Source organism: Nothoprocta perdicaria, unplaced genomic scaffold (assembly GCF_003342845.1).
Source record: "Nothoprocta perdicaria isolate Ctin4 unplaced genomic scaffold, notPer1 scaffold_44, whole genome shotgun sequence".
NCBI lineage: Eukaryota > Metazoa > Chordata > Aves > Tinamiformes > Tinamidae > Nothoprocta > Nothoprocta perdicaria.
In genome coordinates, this window is record NW_020455688.1 from 3931240 (window position 1) to 3942382 (window position 11143).

At 38.1% G+C, this 11143-nt stretch overlaps 1 protein-coding gene across 2 annotated transcripts in view; it reads left to right on the forward strand.

Moving 5' to 3' along the window:
- Positions 1–11143, forward strand: part of PHTF2 (putative homeodomain transcription factor 2) — a 47091-nt gene that overhangs the window by 29344 nt on the left and 6604 nt on the right. For both annotated transcript variants that reach the window (XM_026046409.1, XM_026046410.1), the window contains 6 exons: positions 2630–2848; positions 4497–4625; positions 5773–6045; positions 6619–6750; positions 8029–8115; positions 9139–9294. In XM_026046409.1, the coding sequence (XP_025902194.1) occupies positions 2630–2848; positions 4497–4625; positions 5773–6045; positions 6619–6750; positions 8029–8115; positions 9139–9294 (996 nt within the window). The remainder of the gene's footprint in view (positions 1–2629; positions 2849–4496; positions 4626–5772; positions 6046–6618; positions 6751–8028; positions 8116–9138; positions 9295–11143) is intronic.

An 11143-nucleotide genomic window follows, 5' to 3' on the forward strand; every position in this document is an offset into this window, starting at 1 on the left:
ATGGTGTTTGTTCTTTGGTGTCCATTTAGTTTGTAGCTTTCTTCAGGAGAAGTCTTAATAGAAGAGGTTGACTATTCCTCTGCATTTTTCATTTCTCTCTGTTTATTAAAACARTCATTTGAACTATTGCTATGAAATYCAATCATTGTTCTTACTGTATTGSAAAAAGAACACAAAAAATACTGAAATTTTAAGAGTCTAGAAGACATCAAAGCTAACAATAGGGATACTCAGATTGAAAGAAAAAGTGTCTCTCTTTTCCTTCTATTTTAAGAAGTTTACAYCCTTTTTACTGATGGTATGCAGCCTAACAGGAGGAATTTTTGTGTTTAGAAACAGGCTATTTATGTCAACTTTTCTCCCAGGACTGTGGGAAAAGAATGTAAAGAGTAAATACTGCTCTGAATAGATGCCACTTACAGCTGGGTTTAAGAGGGAGCAGCTCCTGCTCAGTAAGCACCTTCCTAGAAGGTCCAAGTCATACTGCTTTCTGGGATGACTACTACAAAGCATTGAGATATATGCTTTACATAAAAAGCATAATTATTTTCTGTTTTGTGTGTGTGTGTGTGTGTGTTTCATAGAAGCCTCATTTAGAAAGCTCTAGAGGGCTAGCTGTTTGAAATGTTCTGTGCGTAAGGCATGGGTTATGTAGTTTAAGATAAGTAACTTAAGAGAAATACTTCAGATCCATATTTCAGCAGGTCTCTTTTGACTGTGTACTCATGCAGCTACTAGGATTGGACATGAAGAAATGGAGGGCAAGAACAGCAGTCACATTTTTTCAGGTTAAATATATATTTTTTTCTTGTATAAAGTATTTTAGAGTTTGAAAACTGAAGATACTGGCTAGGGAGGAGTGTGCAGAGCTGAGGAACTGAGGAGGCAGCCTTGGCAGTAGCACTTGACACAYGTTGCTCATTTGCTTGTGTCTGATGCCATAAAGAGGAGGCCTTCAGTTGTTGTTACCAGCTCTTACCCCACATATCTACACAGCAAATGAAACAGAAGTGCTCAAAGCCATGAATGCTTTCTTTGTGTTTAAATATATGTATATTTTAGTGTAGAAGTTGGTGGATACATTCCTGACTTCTGCAGTAAGTTTTCCTTTATCTTCATGTTTCTCAATTGTTGTTTTAGCAAATGTTTTCATGGTTGTTATTCACTCAGGACTCGGTGGTACCCTGTAATGACTGTGCTGTGTGGGGAAAAAAAATTTTAGTTATTTTTAAGAATGGATAATAGTTCACCTATTGTCTTTCTGCATTGAGGTTATCTCCCACTTGTGAGAGAAAGGACTAGAGTTCAGAGCAAGTAATTTCTAAATATTGCTTTACAATATTGCTCATAGAAGATAAATTAAGCATGATTTTTAGTAAGAACAGAGAACTCTTCAAATAGAAGTGTATTAAAAAGCATATTAAATTACTAATCCTGCAGAAATTGCTTGGGTTTTTTTTTTTTTTTTCTAGTTTAGAAAAGTGGGTATGTTCTTCAAAAAAGACATGAAATAAATTTTGCTTTAAGAGGGAATGAGAATTGCCAGGGGGTGGTGGTGAGTAGAAGGGTGCTGCTTTTAAGACTAACAACATTGTAGGAAACCACTTGATTCTGATAGCAGATTCARGGCTCTTTGTTTCAAAGAGAACATTAGATTGTTTTATATATAAATATGGAGGGATTTCAATGCCTCGAATCTGATATTTTTCTGTAGGATTATCTAAAGATGTGGGTAAAATTTGAGCATAAGAAAAGACGCTTGCTTCTTGACTACTCTTTCTTAAAATAAACAACTAAAATGTTAGGTATGAAAGTGTAAATTACATATAGACCGAATATTGGTCAGTATACTTGGGTCTTGGTTCCTTCTATCCTCAGTTTGTATGGATGGAGCTGATGAGATAAGAGGCAACAGCAGCTCTCTCCCCTTCATGTTGCTTTCATCCAAATGGTTCTCTTTTTGTGGATTTGTGTGTGTGAATTTGTTTAAAATATACAATAAGCAAAGAAAGACATTTTGATTACTACCTAAGTAGTTCAGCCAAAACCACTGGAGACAGAAATTCAAAATACCAAGTTAATTAAAATAATTTGTGATTGACACTTTTCTCATTTGCAGTCACATTATTACAATTGCAATCTGGTGAATATGACTTGAAGTCTCATTTTTGTCTTGCTCATTGTCACCGGAATAATGAAGTTCTAATTAATGCATTTTTAAAAGAAACTTAATTTATATCTTATGAAATCAGATATTTGAGGCATAATTGTATTATGTGACTGTATTAATTGCTACTGAAATTTGAACTAATGAGTTTTAGAAATCTGAAAAATGCTTCTTGCCTTTTAGTAGTTTTTAGTAGTATTTGATTCTTCATTATATGACCCCTTCTCAACAGATCAGGGACTACAGACTATCCTATGGTTGTGTTGTGTCTAACAATGTGCAACCATTCTCTTTGGCACTTTTTCACTAAGCATGTACTACTGTTTGATTAGAAATATAATTGATCGGAACAGAAAAAGTAGATAAACACGGATTGACTTTGTTTGGACTTTATAACTAGGCTCTTGATAAGAGTGTAGAGTACAGGAGCTGCGTTAATGCCAGTGCTTAACTGAATTCCAGGACACAGCCAAGTCAGGGACCAGCTGCAGTTCTCGGTGCTCAAGCTCCAGACAAGACTCGGAAAGCGCCAGGCCGGAGTCGGAAACGGAGGACGTGCTGTGGGAGGACCTGCTGCACTGCGCCGAGTGCCACTCCTCCTGCAGCAGCGAGAGCGACGTGGAGAGCCCCCAGCTGAACCCCGGCGCCAAGAAGGAGTATCGGGACGACCCCTTTCATCAGGTGGGTTGGTGACGTTGCTGGCTTTGGCTTTTACCTCACATCCACTTTCCCTCTTATCGGAAGTTCAGGAGACCTGTGGAGATGAACTCCGTGTTAAAGGAAAGCAGTAAGGCCAAAATGATTTAATAAAACAGGGAATCGTGGATTTCTACACAGAATCACAGAATATTCAAGGTTGGAAGGGACCWCTAGAGATCATCTAGTCCAACCTTCCCGCTCAAGCAGGSACACCTAGAGCATRKGGCACAGRGYGGCATCCAGGCGGGTTTTGAAGACCTCCAGAGAAGGAGACTCCACAACATCCYTGGGCAGCCTGTTCCACTGCTCTGTCACCCTCACAGTAAAGAAGTTCCTCCAAGTTCCTCCAAGTTCGTACAACTCAGTCCTTAATGTGTCAGTTGAAGCATAGACAATATGCTGAAATGGCCTGTGGAATATTTCACTATTTGGATATTAACTCTAAATGAAAATTCTAATTCAAACTAAGAAACTAATTCAAAATCCCATTCGGGACAGATACCAATTGATTTACAGTTCCTGTGTTGTTGGGGTTTTTTTGTTTTTGTTTTTTTTTCTCCTACATGTTTTTTTATTTGAACCATTTAAATAAAGAGATATCTAAGATAAGAGAATATTAAACATTCTTCTGGCTAAACATGTAATAAATGTTGGTAGTGCATAAACCATAAACCACTGTTAAGGAATATATTGTAAGTGATAGTGTTAATGCTAGCTAAACTAATAACAAAAAAAAAAAAATTCAAAAGACACCAGTTTTCAGAAAACACAGATTTTACTTGCAGCCTGAACTTAAAATGAGATCTGTGTCGATTATTTGATTTATTTTTAGGCTTGTTTACATTCCTTATAAACATATAAATATAAACATAAACGGGAATTCTTTGAGTACAGAGTTGAATTTGTTGTCTGCAGTTGTGTTTTTTCATTCTGGATTGAGTTTTTGAGTTTTAACTCCTGGGGGTTGCTGCTCCCTCTAGAGGAGACACTGGAGGCTGTAATTAAGAGGAGCTTTCTGCAGCTCCTGCATTGATCAGACTCCTAAGGCGCTGCCTGAGTTCTGCCAGATGGAGTTACCATAGCACACCTTTATCCAGAACAAGGATTCTTTYTAATAATAATAAAGAAGTTGGCCTTAAGCACAACCTAAGAGGACTGTTTTTCAAACTGCTGTTAATCAGAAAATAAAATATTTTATTATATAATTGTGAAAATAAAGCTGGTTATAAGTAGATCTTTTCCATACCTCCCTCTTTGATATGTCTGAGCAATAAAGTTGAATATTAACCTTATTAACCTCAACTAACTGGAGACTARTATAAACAATATGAGGAAAGGGAATTCTCTGTTTCTGTACAGCATTTGAATACATATATATATATATATACATTTAAGGAATACTGTAGGACAAAAATGTAATGTGATAAGAAATGTAATCCCTTCTACTTCACTCCATAAACAGGACTCCTGGTCAACATTTGTTGAATGTGTCTTACCATAGATTATACTAAGTGATACCCAGCAATATTTATATATGGCTAAAGGCTTTTTCTGCCAGTATGTTGCTGACAAAGATGTAGTGACACAAGAGTGGATGTTTGTTGCTGATGGAATGTCTTGTCTTCCCCAGAGTCACTTGCCCTGGATCCATAGTCTGAATCCAGGACTGGAAAAGATAAGTGCAATCGTATGGGAGGGTAATGACTGCAAGAAGGCAGATATGTCTGTACTTGAAATCAGTGGCATGATAATGAACAGAGTGAGTATTCTTTTCACTTTATGCAAATATTGTATTTAGAGTCTAAACACTGACAAAATGACTTCTTAAAAAAGTGTTAGTGTTACTGTTCCATGGTTTACATCACTGATTTCTTTGCTACCACTATTTAGTTACCAGAGCTACCAAACTTGGAGTAGGAGACMATAAAGATATGTTTGCATTTTTGGGTACTTACTAACATAGTTATCCCTCTTTTATTATTCAGAAGTGGTGTATTCCACAGATTTTATTTGTGCCTTCAGCTGCTACAAACAGCTAGTATGTTGAGTTAGAAATACATCAGAAATACAGGTGTGAGTGTTAGGATGCTAAAGTTAAGTGTGAGGAAGTGTTTGTTAAAGAAGCAAACATCTAAGAGAAGCAGTGGGATGTCTGACTTCTTCCCTTTCTAGGAGTTTTCCAACTGTGCCTCTTGAGAAATAGGAAAGCATTTAATTTATATTATATTTCAGTCCAGCATCTTGTAAGGCTGAACCCCAAATCCGAGCATAGCTTAGGAGAGCTACCAATAGCTGTTACAGACTGCTGCTTCCTTTCTGCACCCTCTCAGAAAGCAGGATTGTGTCCACAGGCTTCGTACGGATCTTTCTATCTGACTTTTCATAGAAGTAAATTCTAGCAAAGACATGGCCAGCATCGTGAACCTCCGGTTTTGTCTGCTCTATAAACACTTTGGCAGACAGGATTCCTTTAAAAAGCATATGACCTAAAAGCAAAACCCTAATAGGGGTGAGATTTAGGTCAGAATGACTGGTGCTCTTTGTTAATTCAGTGGTGGAGGCATTTTTAATACAATGTATTAGAGTATTATTGCTGCAATGTTATATTTTTAATGATATATAATGGCTATCTTATTAACAATTAATGGTTTTTAATGATTTGTGATACTTGTTTGCTGTGCATTAAGCGCTCTTGCTTCATTCTGTGCTGCTATCTTTAGTTTAATCCATCTTTAAGGGACTTCCTTTTTCTTAGAAGCAAATTGTGAACGTGCTTGGTTGGAATTTTCATACACAGTATGAAGTTATAAAATTAATCCTTTTAATAGTAAAGTAGTACTATCAGTAAGGACAAGATTTACTACAAAATTAAAGATTTTTTGTTAAATTTTTGCTTTTGTTTCTAGGTGAACAACTACATACCAGGAATTGGTTACCAGATTTTCGGAAAYGTCGTATCATTAATCCTGGGTTTGATGCCATTTGTCTTTCGCCTCTCCCAAGCTAAGGATTTGGAGCAGCTAGCTACACATTCTGCCACTGAACTTTGTATTATTGCATTTGGGTCAAATGGAGACTTGCTGGTTCTCTCAATGGTGGTTATAAGTTTTGTAGTCCGCGTGTCTCTAGTGTGGATTTTCTTTTTCCTGCTGTGTGTGGCAGAGAGGACATACAAACAGGTATGGATAACGAGTCAAGATGTCTCAGYCAGAGCAAAACAAATGATTATGTTTGAGTTCTGTTGACTTGTGAATATTTACAACTTGTATTTTTCATGTGTTAGCACCCAACTTGTGCTAAGGTTTATAGATGAACTTATGACAAATACTTCAGTGGGTTTTACAGAGAAGAGGTTTATTCAGTTGCAGCTTACAGAAGTTTTCCACACTCTGAGTAGCTRCTTTTTCTTCTGGAAAGCGTTTTTGAGGGAAAATGTGTGTTTCATTTCAGATCTCTGGCTCAATTTCTTGATCAGCTTCTAGTCACGTCCTAGGTTGTCTCAGTTCTCCACAAGGAGAAAGTTTCAGCAAAAGAACTCTATGCATTTTTGATATGTTCCAACAATGTGTTTCATTCAAACCAGTTTTATTTCAAAGCAGTTCAGTCCAGACCTTAGCCAAGAGCCCCTTCTACCTTGCTAGGATCCCTGTTCCAAGGAAGAGACACTGAGAGAGCTGCTAACTGAAGTAATAAACATGTTAAACTTATTGCAAGTTATGTGCAATTAAAGTTTCAGATTTTTTTCTTTGCAGCGACTTCTCTTTGCCAAACTCTTTGGTCATCTAACATCTGCCAGAAGGGCAAAGAAGTCAGAGGTTCCTCACTTCCGTTTGAAGAAAGTACAAAATATAAAAATGTGGCTTTCTCTCAGGTCCTACCTAAAGGTATATACTCTTTCCTACCCCTCTCATACAAAACAGGTTGAGATGAAATCTGCTATGAATGATTTTAGAATTAGATAAAGGATGATAACAACATAAAGTTACAGTGTAAAAAGCAGGAAACCATAAGCAGAAGTTTTTAATATAAAGCTCCAAATTAAGTTTAAAAGATGACATTATTTTCAGAGGACTTTAGGCAATGCATTTACAAGCCTGACAAGTATCCCATCCCTTGCATTCTGGAAATTTCTGTTGAGGATGTTGCAAAAAGAGGTGTCTTTTAACCAGCACACTTGAGAGACTTTCATCTTTTTCTGTGTAATCTGTAAGGAGTTGAGTGGGAGGAAAGAAAGGTAACACTGCTTAGGCAAACACTGCCTGAGAATGAGTTCRGATGCTTCAAGCTACATACACCAGTGTTGCTGTTGAATGTCTTGCCTTCTTTCCCCAAACTCTGCAAGTGAATTTCATCTCTTCTTGCACCACCACAAATGTTTGTATAATAGTAGTGAACGACAACAAAAGAACAGCTGTATCGGACCCTGTCCAACAGTGCTCTGAAGCAGGTGTGCAGGCACCTGATCAAACTGAAAAATAACCTGTTGAGAATAGTAATTTTCACCTCCATCTGTTGCTGTGCTTGGTTCACTGCGTGGTTGATATGTGAATGCTTGTGGCAGTGCAGTGAAAGGTCTGGGGAGGAAGAGCTGGGAGCAAGGCCACCTTCTCTCTGTGATGCTGCTGGACTTAACGCTTGTCCAAAATATTCCTGCATATTCTTTGCAAAGACAACAACAAATGCACTAAATGGTGTTCTTTAGTATGAGTACTGCATGTGAATATTCGATTCTACCTTTATTCTCAGGCCTGGTAGTCTTCAGGATTTGGTGATTGAGAGCAATGAGTCTGATACTACCAATTTGTTTGTATTTAAGCCAAACTGTCTCTTTGGTCTCACTGATTTGATACTTGGTAAGGCCCAGTGCCATATTGAATTTGTTCAGAGAATATTGCCTAAATGTAGACTACTTCATACAGCAAAGGAGCTGACTGAAAAAAATAATATTTTATTTTCTTGTAGTTTCCTTGAATTGCCTTTGTTGGGTTAATCTCATATTCCTTGGAGGGTATTCAAATGCASCTATATTATTTGGTTCTAATAATGTGTTTGGAACTTAGATTACAGAACTGCAAGCCAGGATGAAGTTTGGTTCTAGGTGGGAATCCAGGTGGATCCATCAAAGATCAGTGCTGACGAGGTAATTTTTCTCCTCTTTTCAGCGTCGAGGTCCTCAGCGCTCCGTTGATGTCATAGTTTCATCTGCCTTCCTACTGACCATCTCAGTTGTATTTATCTGCTGTGCACAGGTGAGGAAATCTTCATTGCATAGAAACAGCCATAATGTAGATTACTTCAGAAAAGGATCAATCGGCCACCWTTTGCATGATGACTCCTGCTAGCGTGAAAGACCACGTGAAAATGAGTAACAACTCTCAGAGCTTTTCAGAAGATTAAGTTCCATTTATATTATTTTTCCTATATTAGAATATTAATTATACTAGCCATCCTGCAAAAGCTGAAGACAACTATTGGCAGCATAATTTCTAGTGTGATATAAGTATTTTTCTAATCAGTATTTTCTTTCATTGTCCCTCTTAAATTTTGGGAAAGGGATTTTTGCAAYGTTTTGCATCAAAACCTACTTTTACCACCCCTCCACAAAAATACCCTTCCAGATTGACCTTGGTTGCTGTTTTCTCTGTGGAAAGGAGGGAACGAGGTGGTTGGCTGTGTTCGCTTGCCCTCTAGTGGGGTTTCTGGCAGGAAGGAAACTTGGCTTCAGTCGAATTTCAGTACCTGGGAAGATGGCTTGAGATTCTGTTTCAGTGTGCAGGGAAGCTTCTGGATGCCTTTGGTTCTAGTTTTCTTCCCCTTTCTTCCCCAGTTAACATTAATGTGTTTTCCTGGTGGTTAATTATAAAAGAAAATAACAAAAATTTAATTTAGTGGTGATTCTACTTGGATTCGGTTTTCCATATAAATTAGTATATTTGTAGATGTTATTTTGTTTTTCATTCCATATAGTGTCTTCAAAAGCTTGAACTTGAATTTGAAATTATATGTTTTCTTTTTTAGAAATACGAAAAAAAAGACATGGGCCTTGCAGAGTACACATTTCTCAAACCTGATAACATTTCCAGGAAAAGCTCATCTTAAACAGAATGTTGATTTTTTAAAATTTACTTGAAAAATCTTTTATGCTTAAATATAGGCACAATATTTACTACTAGTGAATTTTTTTCTTAGATTTGTGTAGTATATAACTCTTCTGATGGGGTAGCATAAATAGTACTCTRAATTCAACTTTGATTTTTCTCTTTTTCTTTCAGCTACTTCACATGCATGAGATCTTCCTTGATTGTCACTACAATTGGGAGCTAGTAATTTGGTGCATTTCACTCACTCTTTTTCTCCTAAGATTTATTACTCTTGGATCTGAAACCAGTAAAAAATACAGCAATACCTCAATATTACTTACTGAGCAGGTGAGAGTCTGACATAACTTTTTGTGCTGCAGGGTTTTTCTAGTCTTAATCTCTTGAGTTTGAGAACATAGTGGGGTGGAGTGGCATTTTACAGGAAAGCTTGAAATGTTTAGGATATCTGAAACAGAATAACAAGAAATAATAAAAATAACAAGAAATGTTCACACAAAATTATAGGAAACTGTTTTTTTTATTTGTTTGTTTTGAGATGTTTTTAAGCAGCAGTCAGCATAAACAGCATGGTATATATTCCATTTAGTTACCAGCTTGCAAGGTAAAGTCGTAGCAAGTCATTTACTTAAAGCCTTCAGAGTCTCACTTATTATCATTTTAATCAAAATCTTTCATAAATAGGCAAATCATTCCTTTGCCTCTGGGAGTTTTTTGCACTCAATAACAAAAAAAATAATTTTTGTTACTAAATGAACTTCAGGCTGATTGCCAGCCCCCCTTAGTTTTTCTGATGAAAGTAATATGGTATGTTAATGCTATTTAGTACTCTTTCGGCTCTCATTTTAAGGTCTTAGTTTAAAATATTCTTCAGAAATAGCTCAGTTCTACTYGAACAGAATAAATATTTAACATAGTAAATGTAATGTTACTTGAGGTGTGCAGAAAGAAACCAATCTGAAACTTAACCTCTCTAGGTTGATAGTCTCTTTTCCAGCATTACTCCTCAGACTGAAGCAGGCTGTTCCTTGCTTTTATGTCTGTTTCTTTAACTGGACATTCTTGATTTCCTCAGGGTTATTTACTAAAGGCTAATGTGTAGTGTGAAAAATATGAAGAGAGTTTCACAAGAGAAATTCATTTGCTTTCCAGTATATGTCAGGACTGTTGTGTTATAGGCAGACCATACTTGCTCTCTGCTTTCCTGATTTATTTTTGTTTTTGTTTTTGTTTTTTTGTTTTTTTGTTTTTTTATTTATTTAGACAGGCAAAAGAGGCTTGGAAGAAGGCTGTATCTGTCTGTTCTCCCTTTCAGGCTGGATAGCAAGGCACATGCCTCATAACTTCTCCAGCCACCAGCACCGAGTTGAAAGATTTGGGCAGGCAGGCACCCMAGATACAGTCTTTTGCAACCAAGATACAGTCTGCTATGAGCAGTCTGACTTCACAGTGTCTGCACGTGTAGTTGAGGAATCAGATGCAGGATTTGAGTTTGGGGAGTGCAGCTCCTAGGTTAGTAGCCTTTGTGCATCACACCTAGTGGGTTTGATGTGCAGTTTAGGGTGGTCTTCCAGTTCCATAGCCCCATATGCCTGAGGCTGGAGAGCTCTGCAGTGTCCTTTGGATCCTCAGAGTATAAATAGTCTAATATCCAAAGGTGTGGGATAGATGAGCAGACAGGGAGGTGGATTAGGAATTGGCTCGATGGCAGGGTGCAGAGAGTGGTTGTCAATGGTGCGGAGTCCAGCTGGAGGCCTGTATTTAGTGGTGTCCCCCAGGGATCAGTTCTCGGTCCGGTCCTGTTCAACTTATTCATTAACGACCTGGATGAAGGGCTGGAGTGCTCCCTCAGCAAGTTTGCCGACGATACCAAACTGGGTGGAGTAGCTGATAGCCCTGAGGGCTGTGCTGCCATCCAGAGGGACCTGGACAGACTGGAGGACTGGGCGGTGASAAACCTCATGAGGTTCAACAGGGGCAAGTGCAGGGTCCTGCACTTGGGGAGGAATAACCCTGGACACCAGTACAGATTAGGSGTGGACCTGCTGGAGAGCAGCCCTGCAGAGAGGGACCTGGGTGTCATGGTGGACGACAAGTTGACCATGAGGCAACAGTGTGCCCTGGTGGCCAAGAAGGCCAACGGGATCCTGGGGTGCATTAAGAAAAGCGTCTCCAGCAG